Consider the following 21,118-nt stretch of genomic DNA (forward strand, 5'->3'; position numbering starts at 1 on the left):
TAACAGCCTCTTCTGATTCCAATAGAATGGAGAGAGGGAGCCACATATCATCAATGTTTTGATGGCGCCATCCTCCAAATCCCTGGATGGCAGCTCCCAGAGGTTTTATATAGACGTTAACTAGCACAGGTAGATGAACGGACCCATGTGAAATCACACAGCCGAGCAACAATATCCTAGTACTAGTTTCTGGTAGAGATCCTGGTAAGAGCAGAAACCACAGTTATGGTTTGCAGGTCCTGTTTTCTAATCACAATGCGTTCCCAGGAAATTGTTCATTAGGTGAGCATTCACAAAACAAGCTGACAATTTCCATTACAGTGGTACCTCGGGTTAAGTACTTAATTCGTTCTGGAGGTCAGTTCTTAACCTGAAACTGTTTTGAACCTGAAGCACCACTTTAGCTAATGGGGCCTCCTGCTGCCGCCGGAGCATGATTTCTGTTCTCATGCTGAAGCAAGGTTCTTAACCTGAAGTACTATTTCTGGGTTAGCGGAGTCTGTAACCTGAAGCATATGTAACCTGAAGCGTATGTAACCCGAGGTACCACTGTATTTCCAATGGGAACATTTCTAATCCATGATCTCTCTCCCCTCCCCCACCATGATTTCGTCCTAAAATGGCTGCAGCCAACCAGAAAAAAAGAGAGGAAAACTTATTTGCCTGATCTCTCCTACTCCTTGATGTGTCTGTTCTCTCTCCCACATCCCTCTCTCCATGGTTTCTGCTTGAAAATAGTTGCCATTGACCAGTGAAGCACAAACAAGTAAGGAAGGGGGCAAACTCTGGTTGTTTGGATATCTGAATCAGCCATGCATGTAGCGATGTCTGGGCACAATTCTTTATGTTCAGTTAATGGAATGTGCAGATATTGAGTGTTCTGATGGCGGTAGCTGCATGTTCCTCCAACCACCACCTCCAAGTCGGTGCAGAAGAACACCACTGTCCATACCATCAAAAGCCACTGAGAGGTCAAGGAGAACCAACAGGACGACACACCCTCTGTCTCTGTTCTCAAACGAGCTCCTAAATCAGGGCAACCAAGGCTCAGACTACAGATGGCAACTTACTATTTTGTTCTAAATCACCGATGGCCTACCACGCAAGTAGTCATGATCTGGTTTCACCTGGTTAAATATTTGTAGGAAATTAGTTGTTCAGAGCTAAAGCTCTTGGTGTTTTGGTTTCCATTTAGGATATTTGACTCCAAGCTCACTAAAAATTCAGTTTGAAGAATTAAGTGTTAAAACACCAGGAGAGAAAAATAGCTATGTGGATGGGAGATTTGACATCACAAGTGCTGAACCAAGGCCAGGGATGGGAGGCAGGGGATATTGTGGAGCAAGTAATTTCGAACATACCAAACCATTTTGACTAGAATCTGGATCACGATCTAATCAGGTTCACAATAACACCTTTTTCTACTGAGCTACCAGGAGATAATGACTTCCATACAAAATATTAATAAAATATTGCATTACTTTTAGGGGGGATACTTACCCTCCATCAAATATTTTCACTCTTCTTGGCTCACTTTTGGCTAAGGAATTATCATTATCTTGATCAGTGCTTATTTCAGAGTTTTCTTTATTGCTGAATTCCCTTGCTGCCTTTTGTTTAACTAATGCCCGCTGAAAAAAATGTAAATTGTTACGTTTCTTATTATAAGCAGATTAAGGTATCTACTGAACTAGTATTGCTAGTGAGTATCTGGCAAAATAGGAGTTGAAGATTACCATTTTCAGGCACAGTTGTTTATGTGTTGACAATACAACTAAGTTTTATTTTTGTGACAATTGCTACACCCAATTCAATATGCTCAGTAGAGGGAGAACAGGAAGAGAAAGTAATTACAAAAATGTTTATATGGTTATATACTTGAAAGAACATGTGTTTATGTTTTTGCCCAGACGTAGCCGTCTGTACATGATTTAGGAGATACGGGGTGGGGGGGTGGGGGAAGAGATTCCCCAATGCAGTTTTTCAAGCTTTTATCTACTGCCAGAGAAAATTAGCATACCAGTTGTATAAGAAAGTAAAATATGTTTAGTATACTGCATTTAGGCTATACAAATAAAAAAACAAAAACAGTTTGTTCTGCAGCTTTCAGTCTGTTTTACAGTTCTAAAGTTTTCAGTCTAGCATCTATCTTGGAACCACTCCCAAGGACACACCCCCTGAACATGCTCAGTTCCAACCCTCCTCAAGAAACACATTTGAATTGTGGCTACTAGGTAGCAACCACATAAAGGTATCTTACACTCCTTCCCCTTTTGTTTATACTGTCAACAAATACCGTAATCTATATATTGGCAGTAAGAATACAGAAGGCAGTGGGAAAAACAGAACAAAAAAATAATAATTTCCTAAATACGAGACATTGGTCTAAACCCACAAATTCCCTTGTTTTTATAAATGCAACCTCTCCCTGGGCTTGGGGATTCTGTCTGAATGGCACAGTGTAACTGTGAGTGTTTCTGGCTCATCCAGATGTTCTATCTCCGAGTGTGTCTCAGAGACACACCTGAAACAGTTGTATGATCTGATGCAGGGGCTGTGGACTGGCATAATCAATGTGAAGTCTTGCCCAAGGTCATTATTATCATTCCCTTGGGTGTGAGGGTGCTTTTGAAGGAGCATGACGGATAGATTGACAAGCACCACACCACTGTACTCCTGTCTCAATCTGCTAGTCTATTTCTGGCCGCCACACATAGACTACATACTACTCTCTTCAAACAATGCCAGGATGGACTTCATACAACAAATTCAGCACAGCAGAAATTGCATAGTACTGATAGTTCAACTACCTGAGAGCCCAATAATATTCATTCATCTTGGATAGCCAATGACTCCCTACGCTGATAGTTAGGGTGTTAATATGTGCTCCCCCCACCCCAGGCAATCCATCCATTAATTATCTTCACCCTCTAAATAACAGAGAATCTTGGTCAGTCACCCGTTTAATCTTTGCGGAATCGATCAGGCATGTGGATAGCAGTTCAATAAGAAAAACAGTTTCAGTAGGCTGAGGTACTGGCTTTGATCTATCTGGCAGTGGAAATCTGCTAAGGGGATCAGCATTACCCAGGGCTTGACCTGGCTTTTATTCAAATTTGTAGTCCTATGCAGACAACGTCAAGCCCATCTCGGGATTCTAGCAGACAGCACTGGCTTGTTCTCTCCCTGCAGACCCTGAAGAGGTTTATGATCAGATTGTATGACAAAACACCTGCGAACTAGATACGAATGGGATTTCTTTTCAGCAGAAAACACTGCTAACTCTTTACATTCTAGTTGTGAATAGTTTTCTCCCCCTGCTAAGGCCAGTGATCTTGATGCAAACTAATGGAGTGTTTTGATCCAGTGGGCATTTGGTGGGCTAAAAGTGTTTCTTGAGAAGAATTGGAACCTGTTTAAGTCCTCCATGCTCCTTATTCCTTTTAATGCCCATAAATTACCTCCTTTGTCTTGTGATGCTTTGCCATATTAAGTTCTTGATGGTTATTATAATGGATAAGGATCTTGGATGACTTAAATAGGTTCCATCTTTGCCTTGTAGCCACTAGGTGGCAACCACATAGCATTCTCCTTGATTGACGCCTCCCCCCCCCCCCCCATCATTTCTCTTTGTACTGGACAAACTCTACACTGACAAGCATTTATCAATTGAAAACTAATCCTTATAATCCCTCCATGAATGTAAAATGGCCAATTATTTGTCATTCAACAAATCTGTTGAAATTAATAGACAAGTAACTTAAATCCATTTATTTCAATAGGTCTAGTCTGAATATCAGTAACACTGGCTATCTCCCCATGGACTTGCTCTGTAGCATCACAAAACTGTTTATGAGACATCTAATGACAATGTAGACAAGAAACCCTGGTTTGTTGGATTCAGCAGAATAGGTCATCATGGATTTCCATCTTCTGAACAGATAGCAGAAAGATCACAGGAAGCATAAACCTCAAGTCAATGTAGAACACAAACTTTTGATGCCTTGCAGTGAATTAGACATTAAGTGCTAACCATACTGTACATGTTGTATATTTCAATGGTATGACTTATACTGATGGGGATAGCTGTGAACATCAACTAGGAACATGCTCTTTTTGCTGCTGCGTAGCTGATGTCACATATGACATCAGGTTTGGGGGAAATGGTCTTGTGCATTAAATTAGGATCCCCATGGGCCTGAGGTTCTCCACTGTTGGACTATACCAACCAATACAGGAAATTTCATGCAGCAATATATAAACTTTAACAACACTACTGAGACTTACACACGGTTTCAGAAAATGAAACATCACAAAAAATGAACTGTTCGTGTAAAGCACCAGTAATGTTCATTTTTACATCACCTTGTTAAGATTCAAGTAATCAGGGCAAATATTTTTAGGGGTTACATGACCAGGCTGCAAGTGTGTTACGTTGCCTTTTTTGGTCAACTATTCCACATCTCAAATAAATTTGTCTTGAGCATCAATAGCTGATAACTTTGCAGGCCAATACAGAGGTGGTTATATTCCTTCCTCATCTCTTAAATACTGTGAATGGGACAAAAATTAACTGAACAAATGAAGCCAGGTGTTTTTTTTGCTTAACAAGGATTGAAGCAGGTTAAGGACCTTGGTTAAGTGAGGAACTTAATTAATCTTCGCTTCAGCTAACATTGGCTCCAACATATCCAAAACTGCATGAGAAAGGGCTACTTCATTCAGGAGATGATATGTGTGAGCCACTCCTGATCTCATACTCAAAGATTATGTCTGAACAAGCTCTGTATACAAAAGTAAGATTTTGCCCACCCCAAAATTCTCTTCTGCATTCATGGTCCATAGCTATACTTTATAACTGGTTACAATGCTAAAAATTTGCCTGTTTGCATTCTGAAAAACCCTTAAATAGTTGCAATGACAACAGAAGCACAGTCTTTAAATGTGCATAGTCAGAAGTAAGATCTGGAAAGCTTCGCTGCTGTTCATACGCATCAGACTAGCACACTTTTTTTTCTGAGGTAGGGAAATTTATGTTGGATGTGTACTTGAAAATCTCTCTTTAGAATCTTAAAGACACCTGCTTTTAGTTAGACAAGTTTCTACCCTTTAGGGATGTTGAAAATATCTTACAAATATGAAGCTTTGAAAATGGAAGACAAAAGAATCTCTTTATTTCGAAGCTCACATGTTAATATTAACTGATAGCTTCTAGTTTCAGCTGCTTGATATTAGCAGTACCAGTGAAACTTTGTCATCCCAGCTATCTGGAAAACATAGCTAGTGAGAAATTTGGCATATTCCACCCAAACTTGTAAAAAATATGTTTATCTGATAGTGAAATACAACAAAGGCCCACATTCAAAGATACAGCATATGGCTCTGGCAGAAAAACTGCAGGTAGTTTCTGAAAGAAGGTTTTTCTCCATTTAGAGAAGCTTCAAAACAGCATTCTTTATAGATTTATTTGAAGGAGAGCTTAAATTCTCTTCTTCCATTTTCAGACTTGCACTAGGAAATGAACCAATGACACCCATTATCAATAACTGTGTTTTACTGCTAAGATTCACCGGCTCTTGTACTCTGGTGAACATCTAGAGCTTTGTGTATGCAGGGCCTGCCCTATTCTTTTCCAAAGTCAAGAAATGCTCCAAGTGTACAATGTGAATTTCCTATTGCATTTGTAGAGCATTTCTATCTAGGCTTCTGGACCTTGTGTGAGGTCTGGTCATTCCTTCAAAATCCCTAAATGGCACATCCTACTACAAGGAAATACATAGTTTTAGATGCTACTCCTCATGTTGTAAGATCTGCAGGTGAAGTATTAGACTGGATCAGAAAATAATACACATAAGCGCAGAAGAGAGGCTTATTCAATGGAAGTTCCACAAGTGGAACTGTATTTACATGATGTAAATACAGTTATTGGAATATTAGATATTGGGATGAAGTAAATATGAAAGGATGGATGGGGAACATTGGGTGCAGGAATTCCTTCTGTGAGTGCAAGTGAATGAATGCAGAAAGGGATTTCACTGTCCCACTAGTTTTCAAAACCTAAAAATCCAACTTTGGGGTTTTTTTTAGGATCAGGCAGGGATTTCCATTCATCTATTCTACCAGCTTCAAAATTAATGCCCACCTTTCTCTCTAAAATAAATTCTATTCAATAATACTCCCCCAAAAATCTTCTCTCTTTATACAATTTTTCTTCAAGCCAACGCAGTACAGTACTATAATAAGATGTAACCTTCATTAAGCCCCAATAATAAAATATTTTAAAGAAAAGCAGCCCATGCATGTTTTTTGTTGCACAGACTCAAAGCAGAAAGTCAATCTTGTTTTAGCTGTATGCACAAAATGCCTATTGCATTTTAGTGCAACTAAAACTTTCCTCTTCTCTGAGGTTCATGTAGCTAAACCTCTTGACCCCAATGAAGTGTTCATACAGAAAACTCCTCTGCAGTTCTGACATGACAGAACACTGCTATTCCTAAAGGATCTCAGTTATGTGTCACTGTGTGTAGGCCTTGCCCTGTGGGGAAATGAGCTGTGAAGAAGTATGAGACACCTTAACTTTACATTCCATAAAATTCAATAGAGGAATTTTAAAGAATAATATTAGCTCTTCTGGGAATTTCAAGTGTCCAAACAATATCCAAAAGCTCTTTGCAGAAGCACCTGGCTTTCTGCACAATTTTTAAAATTAGGATATGGCTTTCATGAGATGTGATAAACCTCTAAAATTTTAGCTAGGTAAAGATAGCTCAACTTTATATAGTGATGCAATAAAGCAGTATTAAGAATGCACCAACAGAGTTCAACGAGTTTTCCTCCCAAATGCAAATAAGTTATCCTCATTTTTAAGAGCTTATATAAATACTTTAGTACAAACACTTGAATTCCCCCTCTTAAAATAAATATGTTTTATGCATAGTACCTTAAGTAAGTTGTTCTTCCACTTGCTTGAGTAGACCAGTATGTCAGATCTGAAGTTGGTACTTATTGCTAGAGTATAAGATGGTTTTCCAGCTTTCTGTTTTGAATTCAGAAGGGAAAGAGCAAGTTTTGTCGGCAAACCAAGTGGATTGGGATTGTCAGGACTGACAGACCAAGAAGAATAAACTGAAGTCTTTTGGTCATTTTGCAACAGGTGCACAGGCTTCCTTTTTAACAAGTAACACCATGTAAAGTTTGTTGTAGTCTTTAGGCTTGGAAAAGATAATCGCTGTATATCATCCGCATTCACGACGGACAAAGCGGCTCCAGATTTTGCTTGGCTCAAAACACTGGACTGCTTATCATCATTCGCTTCTGGGGACATCCTCTCTTGACTGTTATCTGGAACCTTTAGAAAGGAAGTCTGAATATTCAGTGAAGTAGATTCAGCTGATTTTTTGAGTGCAAACCTTCCAGTTTCAGAGATCGATGGGTTATCATATTCTAAAGGCTCCTTTATGAGTGAAGAAGCCCCACAGCGAGCAGATTCAGTTGAACCAGGCAGCAGCAGATCTGGCGCATTACCAGCTCCAGTGCTTTTATCATCTTGATCTAATGAGAAACCTTCTAGGGGCTCAACTGTGCAGATCTGCCGCACTAAGAGTGGCTTTTTTTGCTTGTTAGGTTCGCTAGCCTTTACGGTCAAAGGATGCAGTGACATAGCACCTGTAGTGCAAGCAGCTCCACTTTCATCTTTAACACGCTTCTGGTGCTTTTCCATGGCAATGTCTAAACTATTGGCTGGCGAGAGCATGCGCTTACTAGAGGCTGTGGCTTCCTGCTGAGGGAAAAGTCCACCAACTGGCACTTTCTGAATCATATTTGAGGACCCTAGGGAAGCTGAATTTTTGCTTTCCGTCTCACAAATCAGATTTTCAAACACAGATGCTGGCTGTGAAGTTGGCAAACACCTCAGATGATCTTTGTGGGATTTTGGCAGCTGAGTTTGATCTTTGACTGTTGGCACTGATGCAGTGTTTATTTGACAGAGAGACTGGTTTACCTGATCCCGTGTCACCAAAATTTGAGGAAGGGGTGCAACAGCAGCCAAACCATATGATGGAATATTACTGTGAATGCGCACAGGGATGAAGGGCGCAACATGATACATCCCACCACTGCAATTATCGGGAGCAGTTCGTTGCAAGGGTGGTGCCACATATTGCTTGGACACTTTGTCGTTCAGTTTAGTATGTATTTCTAATGAAGACCCAGTCTGCTCTGTGCCAGCTGCACCTGGAAGACCTAAAGGATATTGCTTTCCTATGTGCAATGCTTTAACTTGAAGCTGATATTTGGGAGCAAAACAGTCTTCTTGCATACTATGCTGACCAGCAACCATGCTCATGCTTTTCTTAGTTCCAAGTGCTGATCCCTTGAAAGCTGATTGGGAATACTGACTGAGTGAAGCTTGCTGACCAGGATGATGTAAACTAGAGCCTAAAGACCGTTCACTAGAAGGCGGGTTAAGAGAGTTGTTGCTCTTCACTGACTGTGACTCACGCAAAGGCTTGATGTAAGTCTGGGGGTGCTGAGAACTTGAAGACAATTCCTCGGGTTTCCCAGAGCCCTGCAGCCTCTGCAAGGACACTGAAGAAATATCTGTTGCAGGACTTATTTGAAAAGAAGTACTTGACATGACATCAGGCTGATTCTTTTCCGGAGCAATATTTAAAGAGATTTGTCTCACAAGGGGGCCCCTTCTCCTTTCTAACAAAGGTACATGTCCACTGCCAGAGGTCAGTTTAGAAGTAGATATCTCTAGAAGTGAGGCAGGCCTGGATGGAACTGCACTTCCACAGTCAAATGACTTGCTTCTGTAATCGGCAACTTCCATGGACGGCTGGGTGCAGTTAATTTGTTCAGAAGCAGCACGTCGCATTTCTCTGAAATGAGGACCAGGCACACTAAGCGTATTTGAACTTGTAGGAATTGTAAGAAATTCCAAGGATTTATTTGTAGGCTCTGCTTTGGAAGCACCCTCATTCTTAGATACATCATCTTTATCAAAAGAAGTTGAGAAACTAGATGCACGTGACAAGCTACTCTCCCGACTGAGACTTCTAGAAAGCGTAGATTCAAAGCTCGACTCAGCAGAAGAATGCTCCATTTCAGCCAAGCGAATTCTTTTCTTTTTTGGTGGAAGTTTTTCTGTGGGTAGCTTTGATAAGGTTTCACTACGCTGCGGCCAGTTAAATTTTTCTGTCTTGTCCTGATCACTGCATTGGCTTTCCTGATCTCTATCAGGCTCCTCTGTCACCAGTATTTCAGGAACCTGGATGTTATGCTGGCGAACAAGTCTTAGTGGTTGCATTGGTGCACTCTTTTCATTAGAAGTGACTTGACGTTCATGCAGCTGAACTCTTGAAGCTTCTGCTGCTTGAGGACGGTGGGAGGCACTCAGGAGAGAATGTTTCTCTTCTTGAGCTATAATGGTACTCAAGGAATGGAGCTTCACAGCTTTGTTAGCATCCTGAAGGGAAACTGGTGATACCCTTTCAAATGAATCTGATTTTTCAAATGAACTAGGTCTGCTTAAGGAGTTTGTGTGCTGAATTACTGAAATCCCAGCCCCTTGTCTTTTCAGTTCTTTTTTTTCTGGTGCCACTGGAACAGCCTGCTTCTCCCCATGCAACATCATCTTTGGCCCCAGAGTCTGCTCTGCGCCATGAGTCTCCAGCTCATCTTGTGCCAGTTTTTGTAGGGAAATACTACGTGAACCTAAAACAGCGGCAGTGTGTTTGGAGACACTGATGGTATTTCCGAGTTTGTTTTGACACTCTGACCCAGCTATGCTCTTTGACAAACTACTACTTGTATCATTTGTCTGCAGTTCATCATCATCATCTCCCACACTTTTCATTTTCCTCCTTTTTCTTATCTGAGATGTCTGCTCCCAGACACCGGTTGAAGTGGCAACTCGATAGTGAAGAATTTGGGGTTGTGTACTGTTCAAGACCGCCTTGTGCTCAGAATCTCGTATAGCTGCCTTGGTTTTTGGTCCATGTAACTCTGAACAATAGAACTTTTTGTGGTTTTCGAAGTTTTCCAGTTTTCTATATCTGTTTCTGCAAGTCTCACACTCAAACATTGTCCCTCGGCCTTGCTGTGACTTTTTTTTATCCATAGTTGACCCTTGTACAAATGATTTGCTTCTTGACATTAAAAATTCACTTGATGTGTTGCATCCGTAACTTTCATCTACAGATCGTGTTTGTCCAAAAGTATGCCCTTCACTGACTGAAGAATCTTCGATTGCTGCTTGCCGAACAAGGGTGCGAGGGTGTCCGCCTTGGAGCTGTGGAGTAGCAGGTCCTGGCACAAAGACATCATCATACAAGGAGCCAATTTTATCATCAAAAGACTGACTTCCACGTAGGGGGTGAGGGGGAGGTATTACATTTGTAGGTACAGCTGAATAACTGGTAGTTGGCATAGAATTACTTCTGGTTATAGGTAAACAGTCAAGAGTTGGTACAGACAGCAGAAAAACCTGCTTTGACTTCTCAGTAGGTGTAAAAGGAGACTTTGGTATATCAGAGCTTGAGCTAGTCCTTCTACTCATAGGCTTTAGGTCAAACTGAAATGAGTCTTTAAAAATGTAGGATTTTGGAGAATCAATACTACCTCTTCTTGAAAGGGACGTTCTCCGTGGCTTCACACTATCCAACTGTTTGTCATCCACTACAGCCTCATTATCAGATATTATCTTTGAAATGCGTTCTTCAAGCATTTTTGTGGCCAGAGGTGGTCTCATCTGGCCAGATGAAAGCAAGGTCTTGTCAGCACAAATGGTTTGCACAACAGATGCCACAGTAGTGCTCATTCGTGGCACACAACTTTTACTTGAGTCTTTTTCGGAAGAAGGCAATCCTTTCATAAATGGAGCTGGTGGACTCATGGTCTGATCTGCACTTTCTGAACGTGAAAAGTAGCCTGAGTCAGTGCTACCTAAACTTCTGGGGCTCAAGAGACATTTTACTTGCTGATCCTGAGAACAATCTGTCGCCTGCTGTCTTTGTAGTTGCGCATGTATTGCTGTCCCTACAGGGGTCCCAAGCTGTTCCTCGGAAACGCTTGTTTCAGTTTTCTGATGTTGCTTAGCATCAGATTCATTAACCAGCACATGTGTTAAATTTGGTTTCACATTTGTTACTTTCAAGTCCCCTTGTTGCTGTGTTTTAGAAAGTGTAGAGGTGGGATCTGCTACTTTGGGGCTATCTGATCTCAAAGGAGATACGTTAACAGGGCAAACGATCACCTTGGGTAAAGCTGTCCTTGGTTGCACAGATGAGTCCTGAAATGAGGAGTCACCCAGCATATATTCCGGATTTCTTAAAGAAATGGGACTACCTTTGTGCAATGAGTCAGAATTGGAAGGTATTTTCACTACATGCACAGGTTCAATTTCTAATGATCCTTGGTCTTCTTGTCTTTCATCAGCTGTGCCTTCATCATCACTGTCACCGCTTTCTTCCACATCTGAATGGATGCTAAGTGCTTTGTCAGATTCATGGGAGAGAAACCCACTAGAATCTGGCTGGAGGACAAGTCCAAGTTTGATAGCATGAGCATGAGACTTCTTGTGCTTATACAGATTGCTTTTGGTCTTAAATGAAAATCCACAAGTCTCACAAGGATATGGTCGTTCTCCTGTGTGGGAGCGGATGTGCTTTAGGAGAACACTGGGCTTGGCACAAGCCCTGTTACAATACTCACAGACATATTTCCCTAGTTTTTTAGGCTTCTGGACTTTTAGAAGGTTACATATTTGTTCTACACCATGGCTGACAACTGAAGCTATCTGGGCTGAGTTGTACAAGGGAGCTATAGATAACTGGGTGGTAGAGCTAGAGGGATGAACTGACAACGGAGATTTTGCTACTAGCTGGTTTTGAGAAAAAGCCTGAGTAACAGAGGATTGGGGGCTCATTATTGAAGAGGTTACTGCTATGCTATATATATTCTGGAGTTTGAGATTTTCCAGGTTCGGCTGTTGCACCAGAGAATTAGTGAAGCTCTGACATGGAGCAATTTGTTGGTTTTGTTGCCCAGCTTTAGCAAGAACTTGCTCTTGTGAGTGATCAACTGAGGGCATCTGTGCTTGTTCACTCTTCCCTGATGTTGCTACATGCACAGTCTGTGAAGTGCAAGGAAGAAATTGAGATCCAGCTACAAATTCAGCATGACTTTGGACACTCAGTGTATTGGATGTGAGACAAGAAGAGGCGCTTGCAGTTTTATTTGGTCTCAGTTTTTCTATTTGCATCCCACTGAAAGGGCACTCTTGTGCTAAGGTGTTCAGCTCAGGCTCCATAGCTTTCAGTAAGACATCGAATGCAGTATTTGTACATGAGGATGAATGACTACAATCAACAAAAGTAATACATTCATTATTGTCAGCCTTGGCTGCGCTTGAGCTAGTGGAACCCTTCTTCACCGGTAAGTTTAACTGGGATGAACTGTGGTCTTCTACTGGCCATTTATTCAAGTCCAAGGATTGAGGTAACAGAGACAATTTGGGGTGCACCGAAGTCTCAGATTTGGACGTTTTAATAGCTACCTCACTGCTAAGCACCCACTCATTTTGTTTGTTTTGTTTCCCATTCTGCGTTGCCAAACTGTGCACTTCTTTTAGGAGCTCTGAAGTATCAGGAAGGATGTTAGACAATGAAGAAGGCTCTTCTACTTTTTCTTTAGGCTTTGCCCGAGCTGGAGTTCTCAAAGGCGATTTTGGTATTTTCGTCAGGTGATTCTCAGTTACAATCTTTTTACGTTTCACACCTTTAACTGTGTCCGTGCTCCCTCTTGTAACAGCCTTGGAGATTTCTGTCAAACACAAAGAAATAAAAGTCAAATGGTGATTCTGCAAATATTATCAGCATCATTTACATAGCACTTTCAACATATTAAATATTACCCAATCTTTACCCACACCTTGTTACCTATTTAATGCCATTCCATTTAGCAATATAGGAACTGAGGCAGAAGACAGTAATTTGCTCGAGAGCACCTAAAGTTCGTGAGTCTGAGCCGAGTTTGAATTTAATACAGCATTTCACTGAACCACACTAGTTTTAAGTACATTCTTAATTTACAGAATTTGCTTCAGAGACCCCTTCCAAACTTATTTCAGTTCTTGTACATATTAATTATATTCCATTTTCATCATGTTTTCATTACCACTATACAAACCATTTGCTCAGTTAACTGCATTAAATATGAATGAAATTCATTAGGATGAATCTTGGTCCAACAATGTTCCCTCCTCATCTTGTCTCTGGGTGTGCTCAAGAGTAACTCCATTAAAACCAATGCTTTTCGCTCACGATTAACTTTATTGATTTCAGTGGGTCTATCTTGAGTGGATAACATAGATACTAGTTCACAGTTTGGACACTCTGGTCCTTGGTCCCCTCCAAAATCTATTATACAGGCCCTAGGGCTGGTGATATATTGATAAGATTGTTCAAAAAACGGTTTGAAGTCCATATTGTGATATTGGTTTCATAATTTTTGACCTGTCAATATATTGTGAATCATGAAGTGTGTGGGTGTGGGTGTGAAAAACCGCGAAACCAGCTAATGCCTTTACATAGCTCCATCCTTATTTTGGACATTGTTATATATCACAAAGTTCAGCTGGTGATATATCGTAATGTTGAAAACCGTTCACCTCTACACAGTTCCACCCTTATTTCAGGCATCATGATATATTGATATATCACAATGATTAACTGGTGAAATATTGTGATGTTGAAAACCAGCTATCGTCCAGCCTTAATGGGCCCACCTTCAGCACATGGGACTGTTTCTAAGCTGCTCTATTCAAATGGAATACTTCGTCAACAAGAAATACTACGGCAGAGATGGGGAACCAGTGGTTCTCCAGTGTTGCTGGACTCCCACCATCCTTGATGGCTGTGACTGCTGGGAGCTGGTGCTCAACTATATTTGGAAGGCCACATGTTCTCCATTTCTAAGAGAATACAAAACATAATTCTGCAACCAAGTCTTCATTTGAGTCAGGTGGGGAAGGCAAATATCTAAAAGGCATTCACACTTCTGGCCTCTACACCTTAAAAATATTCACTTGAAAATACTTGAATGGAAGAGTTTCTTTTGTTAAGACGTTGTTGTACTCAGCAAAAATCAATGCATTCATGTATTCTTTCTTCATATTTAAGACAGAATTGTCAGAATAGCTTTGAAAGATTAAGTGCTAAATTAAGCACACTCAGTGTGTTTTCTTCTCTATTGTCAAAACAATCCCAGCTCTGCTGCGTCTGGCACCCGTTACTGATTTACTGAGTAGATTTCAGCAGTGAGAGATTTAAAGCATATGCACTTACAAATGTTATGTTTTCTTCACAAATCATCAGCAGAAATTAACTTCTCCATTCAGAGAAGAATTTAAGAGCAATGATCTTGAATTAGAATCCTAAGTCAATGGTATGGAAATGACTAAGACACTGAATTTAGATGGGGGAAAGGCAGCTGGGATTGGATATCAAACAAGTTGCAGGAAGACATGGCCACAGTGAATACAACTGTGGACAACCCAATGCTTCTTCCTCAGGCACAATGTGTTTCAGCCTAGAAAACATGTAAAGTTGAGCAATCAAAGGAATGAGGACAGACTGAAGTGGGGCAGCAATATACAGATTCACCCAACAAGAAACAGAATGGGATGAATGAAACCTGACTAAGACAGAAGGAACAACCAGCTTGCTGTAGCCTAGTTACATTGGGGAAACTTGATACCTTTCAAGAATTTATTCTGCTTTTAAAATTAAGCTATGATCTGGGTTAGCAGAAATGGACAACAGTACATATTCATGCTTGGAGAAACCCAGTGATGTATAAAATAAAGGCTTTGATTACCTAGATACCCTTTAAAGTATTAGTTATCTTTATTGGGCCATCACTGTCAATGTGGCACTAAAATAAAGTGTATGTAGAGGTAGCTAAGGCTTATGTAAGTTGTGCCCTACTAAAAGTGCATAATAATATAAGTTATTCTAGGCGATGGATTTTTATTCAGTACTAACAAAATGCTGTAAGTTGTATGTATTTGGAGGCAAGGCTTGTATACTGCTGGCAAATCACATTGAACTTCCTTATGCAACCCGTGTCAATGAGAGCCATGCAATCCAGTGTCAGATACAGAGAGCAGGTTTTGTGTTTAAACCTGGTAATAATTTGCAATGTGAAAGACCATAAACTAAGGGCTGATTTCACTTTTTGTGCTCTGGGACATATAACCAAGTATTCAATATATGCTGGCCCTTACAAGATGTTTGGAATCAGGGGAGAATGTGTGTCTTAAATTTAAAAGTCCCAAAGCTGTAGATTGAGCCCTTTCTGGCAGCTGCCTCAAAGGGGTTTATTTGGGTGTATGTGTGTTTTTAAAGAGACATGTATACAATTCAACACTAATAACCTTACGCAGAGACCTCAGGATGGAGGCCTTAGCTTGCTTCCCTTTCAGAGCTCCGCAAAAAATTCCATGACGATCATTTACCAGTAACAAGTTTTTAGGAAACTTGAATGAAAATGGTCAAAATTTTAATTCCAAATCAATGCCCAAGTTTTCAAGACTGGTGGATGCCGATGATGGAAATACAAAATAATCAGTAAGGAACATGGTAGTAACAATATCAACATATTCCAAGCAGCTAAAAGTATTCCAAGCAAGTTCAAAATGACGCACATATGGAGAGAACTTTAATAATTATGAAACTAAGTTCTTTCAGTCCATTTAGCAAGAATACTTTGAGGATAAGGTAATAAGATTGCACCATCAACAGCTGCTTAAAATTTAGGGAAGATAAAACTATCACAGTTAGTTATTAGTCATTATAGCTAAGTGAAATCCCCATCTTCTTAGACCTTCCGCTCCTGAACAATTTCTGGTGGACAAGAACAAGGAAGACATCTGATTGGCTACTGTGGGGAACAGGAGGTCGGACTGGGCTAGTCAACATGGTGCCCTCTAGGTGTTGTTGGACTCACATTCCCATCAGCTGCAGCCAACATGTCCAGTGGTCAGGAATGGCTGGCCACTGCATCTGCAATGTGAGCTGATGATGGTCTTTCATTATTAGTATTATTTGCTTATCATTATTATTATTATGGGATTGCTGGAGAAAGGCTGCAGGAAGAGAAACAGTGGTGTGTTTTACCTTTCTGTGAGTCTTCTGTTTCATTAAGTTCTTTTTGTGCTTCTTCAATTTTGTCTAATGAAAACAAAAAGTAAATCAGAAGAGGGGGAAACATACTTTGATCACAAATGGTTTTAATTTCTTCCCCTCACTTTGTTGAATAAACACTTGTAAAAAACCCACCAAAAAACCCACCACCCTCTTTTTAACATTACTGAACAGTTTGCCCATCCTCATATACAATGCGAACACTGTTCGTTGGAGGTGTAAGGAAGGCAACCAGAATGATTGATGAACTGGAACAACTACCCAATGAGGAAAGTTTACAAGGCTTGGGGCTTTTTAGCTTATTATTTTTATCATTTATTTTTATTACATTTCTATCTTGATCTCTGCCCCCCCCCCCCCGGGGGACAAAGGAGTCTGGAGAGACAAAAGCATAGACAAAATGGTAAGTGGGGGGGTATTGTAGAAAAAGCAGGTAAGTACATAAATGTGAAGGCCCATAAACAAACCAGGAAGATTGGTTTGCCATCTATCCACCCCCAATTTTTGGGATTATTTTCCAGGCCTTCACATTTCTAGACAGGGGTATGCTTTTCCATCTCTCATAGTGCATAGTACTTCTTCACACAACACACAGTCAAACTATGGGATTTCCTCCCACAATGTGTTGTGATGTGTACCAACTTGGATGGCTTTAAAAGGGACTTAAGATGAGCTCATGGTGGCTACTAGTCATGATGACTATATGTTACTTCCAGTGTCAGAAGCAGTATGCATCTGAATTCCAGCGGCTGTGAAACATGAGGAGGAGAGGGTTATTGTGCAAACAACCTGCCTATGGGCTTCCTGTGAGAAGAGAATGCTGGACTAGATAGGGCTTTGATCTTATCTAGCAGTGCTCTTATGTTCTTAGGGAAAACCATCCTACTCCGAAAGCTTAGGCCATGCAGCCCATTTAAAACTACATTAATATTAATGTCAATTAGTGCAGCCCATTAGTGGCTATGCTTCTGGCTACAAGTGTATGTCTGAAGAAATAGGGCTTAATAATGTATCCATGAAAATACTCAGGCTGTAATAAAAATCCAGGAGGCAGGAGTTTCACGTTAAGGAATAATCACAAAGACTGATGCTATTCAAATACATAATGTGGGTGGGATTATGCGGTGCTTTCAGAGGATGTAAAAGATCAGAATGTGACAAAGGAAAATAGGTGGTTACAAATATATGTAGGGTTCAAGCAGTTTGGGATTTCAATCACTGATAATTAAACTACTGGAGTAAAATCTTCAAAGTCTTAGTCCTGAAAATAAGAGGTGTCAGAAGTTAAGGTTCCTTACATCTGGATTCTACAGGAAAATGTTACCAGATGTCAAAATTGCAAGTAAGATATAAACAGTAGGGAAAAGGAGAAAACTTTAAAAGTTCTCTTCTGCACATCTTTGAAAATCTAAATGAACATAAGGTTTAAATCAATGCCTCTTTTTCTGAACAAAACAGCGAGAAACTCCTCAAAGAAGTCCCTGTAAATTTACTTGGAAAAGATCAGTAAACGCTAGTATACTTATGATGCCTCAATCACATTTGTTCTGGTATTGCCTGGAGTGACCTCAATATATTAACATACTGATCTAAACCTTCACGCTGGCACAGCATCCCACTTCGGGTTATGATATCAGCCTCATTGTAAGCACTTTCTGGCTTGATCCAGAACCTCATTTAATAAGAAAGTAATATTCTGACCCATCTGTGTTCACTGAATATTAACTGTCTCTTTCCTGGTTCTGATTATGGCAGAGAACAGATATGATGAAAAGTGGGTTAGAAATAATAGTATCATAGAACTGTAGAGTTGGGAGGGACTCCAAGGGTCATCTAGCCCAACCCCCTGCAATGCAGGAATCTCAACCATGAGTGATGGCCTTCCAACCTCTGCTTAAAAACCTCCAATGAAGGAGAGTCCACAACCTCCCAAGGGAGTCCATTCCACTGTAAATAATTAAATATGCATACATAAATAAATGGCTACCATTATTTGCTGTGTATGTTTTCTAAGTGCTTCTGTCCCCAAAGGGCTCCCTTTCTCAGTGACTTTTCAGCACTCCTTGCGAAAATATTTAGTTTTAAAGTGCCCTCTTTCCTATTACAATAAAGTGACAGAAGCTTTTTTTTTGATCCAAGCCATGGGGTATCTAAATAGTTCAGTGAACACTTCTGAGGAAACTTTATTATTCCTTATTATTTGATTTTCTAGTTGCCTTACAGTCCCTGTTCTAACTCATCCCCATGACAACCACAGAGACAGGTTGCTATCCTTTTCATATCACCTTACAGAGACCAAAGAAGACTTGTTCAAGGTCATCCACAAAATCCCTGTCTGAGCTGGGATTTGATTCAAGACCAGGCACTTTTGCTGTATATGTGAGTGTTATAATCTCATTTCCACATTATGTTGACACATATAATTTTTATTATTTTAGATTGTGGTAGATTGCGGTAGTGGGGAAAAGACTGTTGAAGATTTGGATTTAACAATTAAAAAGTTTTATGAAGAGTAAAAACAGACACACAACCTGTAGAGAAGATTATAATTTGGGATAATCAAATCCAGCAAAAGGAAACCATACCTCAAATACTGTGTTTCAGTATCATTGCAGGTGTGTAGGGCAGACACAATGACAGCATTACATATGTGTTCAAAACTCCTTATACATCACCAATAATTTCTGATGGCAGTCGAGAGCACAACCCATTCCAAAGTGGTCGTCACTTAAAACAATTAGGGTACGGGGAAGCCATTGCATTGTGATACCCAAAGAGAGCTAATTTTATTGTTATTAAGGAAATTACCTGGCCGCTCAGAGGAAACTTATGCTAAATACCTTCTTGCCAATAAAGAACAAGATATCATCAGGCCTGTTGCAAAATTCTGTTTTATAGCACCAAGGACAAGACAGGCTGTGGTGACAGTGATGGCCAGCGAATGAGTACTGATTTTAATCACTGGGATACAGATTTTAGCTGAAGGAGTGTTGTTTTTAATGTAAATAAGTTTATAGGGGAATTTTAATTACATCTGCTTCTTCATGCGGATGTGGCATAAGTTGTTGTTGCTGTTAATTTGCTGTCTGGTCTTTGATCACAATAAAGATTGATTGATTGATTGATTGATTGATTGATCAGGGGTAGGGGACCTTTTTATTGTATTTTAGTGGTTATTGTATTTTAGTGTTTTGTTGGAAGCCGCCCAGAGTGGCTGGAGAAACCCAGCCAGATGGGTGGGGTATGTATGTATGTATGTATGTATGTATAAATAAATAATAAATAAATAAATAAAATTATATTATTATTATTATTATTATTATTATTATTATTATTATTATTATTATTATTTCAGTCTGAGGGTCACTGTCCCTTCTGTGAAACCTTTCGCCACATGCTGGTGGGCAGGCATGAACAGCAAGCAGAACAACAAATGTAATTTTTATATATGTACAACAAGCTAGGTTCTACGCTGTCTCTCTCTCTCTCCTCCATTCAAATAATCAACAAGCATTATCAGAGTTCATTCTAGCCAGGTTATGAGTTACTTCACTTGGCTTGTGAAGGAAGGCCAATGCAGGGTGTGGCCTGGGAAAAGCTCTTTTACTGTTCTTTTGAATAATGTCCAACACTTTGGTACCCTTTACCTGTATGTGTTCTAGGATAAGTATATCAACAGTAGAGCAATAATTTCACTTCACAAGTCTTAATAATGATGCTGCTGTGCTGGTATAGCCTTTGTAAGTGTCATTTTATCTCAGGATCCTTTTGTCAACTTGCGCTGAGGTTTCTATGTTGTATGTCATCTGTCTTCCTCACAGACCGTCTGCTGCCTAGTTCGTGATTTGTCATATTATGCTTGTGAGTTCAATTTATTTATCTCAGCTGAAAGCATTTAAAATCAACAGGGGGCACATCAGTACAGCTTTCCAGTTTGCTGACATCAGTTTCTGGGTGAACCTCTAAAATGTCAGCACTGTTGAAATTACTTCTGAGTAGCCATTTAGAGGACTGCACCTTCCTTTTTTATCCATGTAAGCTCTAGACCTAACATACACCATGATGCTAGTGTTCAAAATTTGAGTTTGTAAGTTTTTTGAGAACGACCTTTGGCAACCTGGCACCTTCCACATCTTTGGACTACAATCTCCAACAGCCCTAGCCAGCACGAGTTGGTGAAGGCTGTCCTTGTGCTTCCAGCAGATAGAACAAATTGCACTAGCAGTAAATAGGAACAGTAAATGAGCAAAACACATACAGTACTTCCAACTTCCAGTGGCCATATCGCCTATGCCGAATTGTAAGGATGACAATTAGCAACAAAAGGTAAAAGATGTATTGGAAACTGCACTTTCAAACTAGCAGACTAATGAGCAAAACAATTAGTCTCTAAATGCTAATTTGTACTGCTAGACAAACATTTGTTATAGTTAAGAACAGAAGCCAAGGAAAAATGTGTCCCTCCTATGTTCCGTATTTCTGCTTGTGACCTTGAATGAACTCTATACCAGAAAACATGTGGACTGCCCACATAAGAGCTAATTTGAAGCTGATAAGCAAGCATAATCATTCAGAAAGAATTTGAGAAAAGTGGACTCGAAAACTTGACTGAACTCTGAATCGGAAATGTGAAATGTTTTGGTAACATTTTTGTTGTTGAAACAATGACAGATGAAACTACAATTTCTGGGAAAGCTAAACGGCAACATTTAACAAGTAACTAGTCTCATATATACAAGTTATTTAAAGCAACGAAAACAACCTAAGTAGACCATGGGACATAGGCCAGTGACGATGATACCAATGTAACTATGCTGTCAAAAGAACTGGTCTTATATGTGATCTTGGTAACCAGAACAGTAATTGCAACTCAAGGGAAAACAGCTCAAAATATTACACTGGACGCT

The 21,118-nt window shown here is 40.0% G+C and overlaps 1 protein-coding gene across 8 annotated transcripts in view; it reads right to left on the reverse strand.

Annotated features, from left to right (window-relative positions):
* Positions 1 to 21,118, reverse strand: part of HIVEP1 (HIVEP zinc finger 1) — an 83,550-nt gene that overhangs the window by 13,752 nt on the left and 48,680 nt on the right. For all 8 annotated transcript variants that reach the window (XM_083449253.1, XM_083449254.1, XM_083449251.1 and 5 more), the window contains 3 exons: positions 16,185 to 16,238; positions 6,941 to 12,828; positions 1,501 to 1,631 (listed from right to left, as the gene is read on the reverse strand). In XM_083449253.1, the coding sequence (XP_083305379.1) occupies positions 1,501 to 1,631; positions 6,941 to 12,828; positions 16,185 to 16,238 (6,073 nt within the window). The remainder of the gene's footprint in view (positions 1 to 1,500; positions 1,632 to 6,940; positions 12,829 to 16,184; positions 16,239 to 21,118) is intronic.

This window comes from Podarcis tiliguerta (genome assembly GCF_965153285.1).
Source record: "Podarcis tiliguerta genome assembly, chromosome: 7".
In the NCBI taxonomy this organism is placed as follows: Eukaryota; Metazoa; Chordata; class Lepidosauria; order Squamata; family Lacertidae; genus Podarcis; species Podarcis tiliguerta.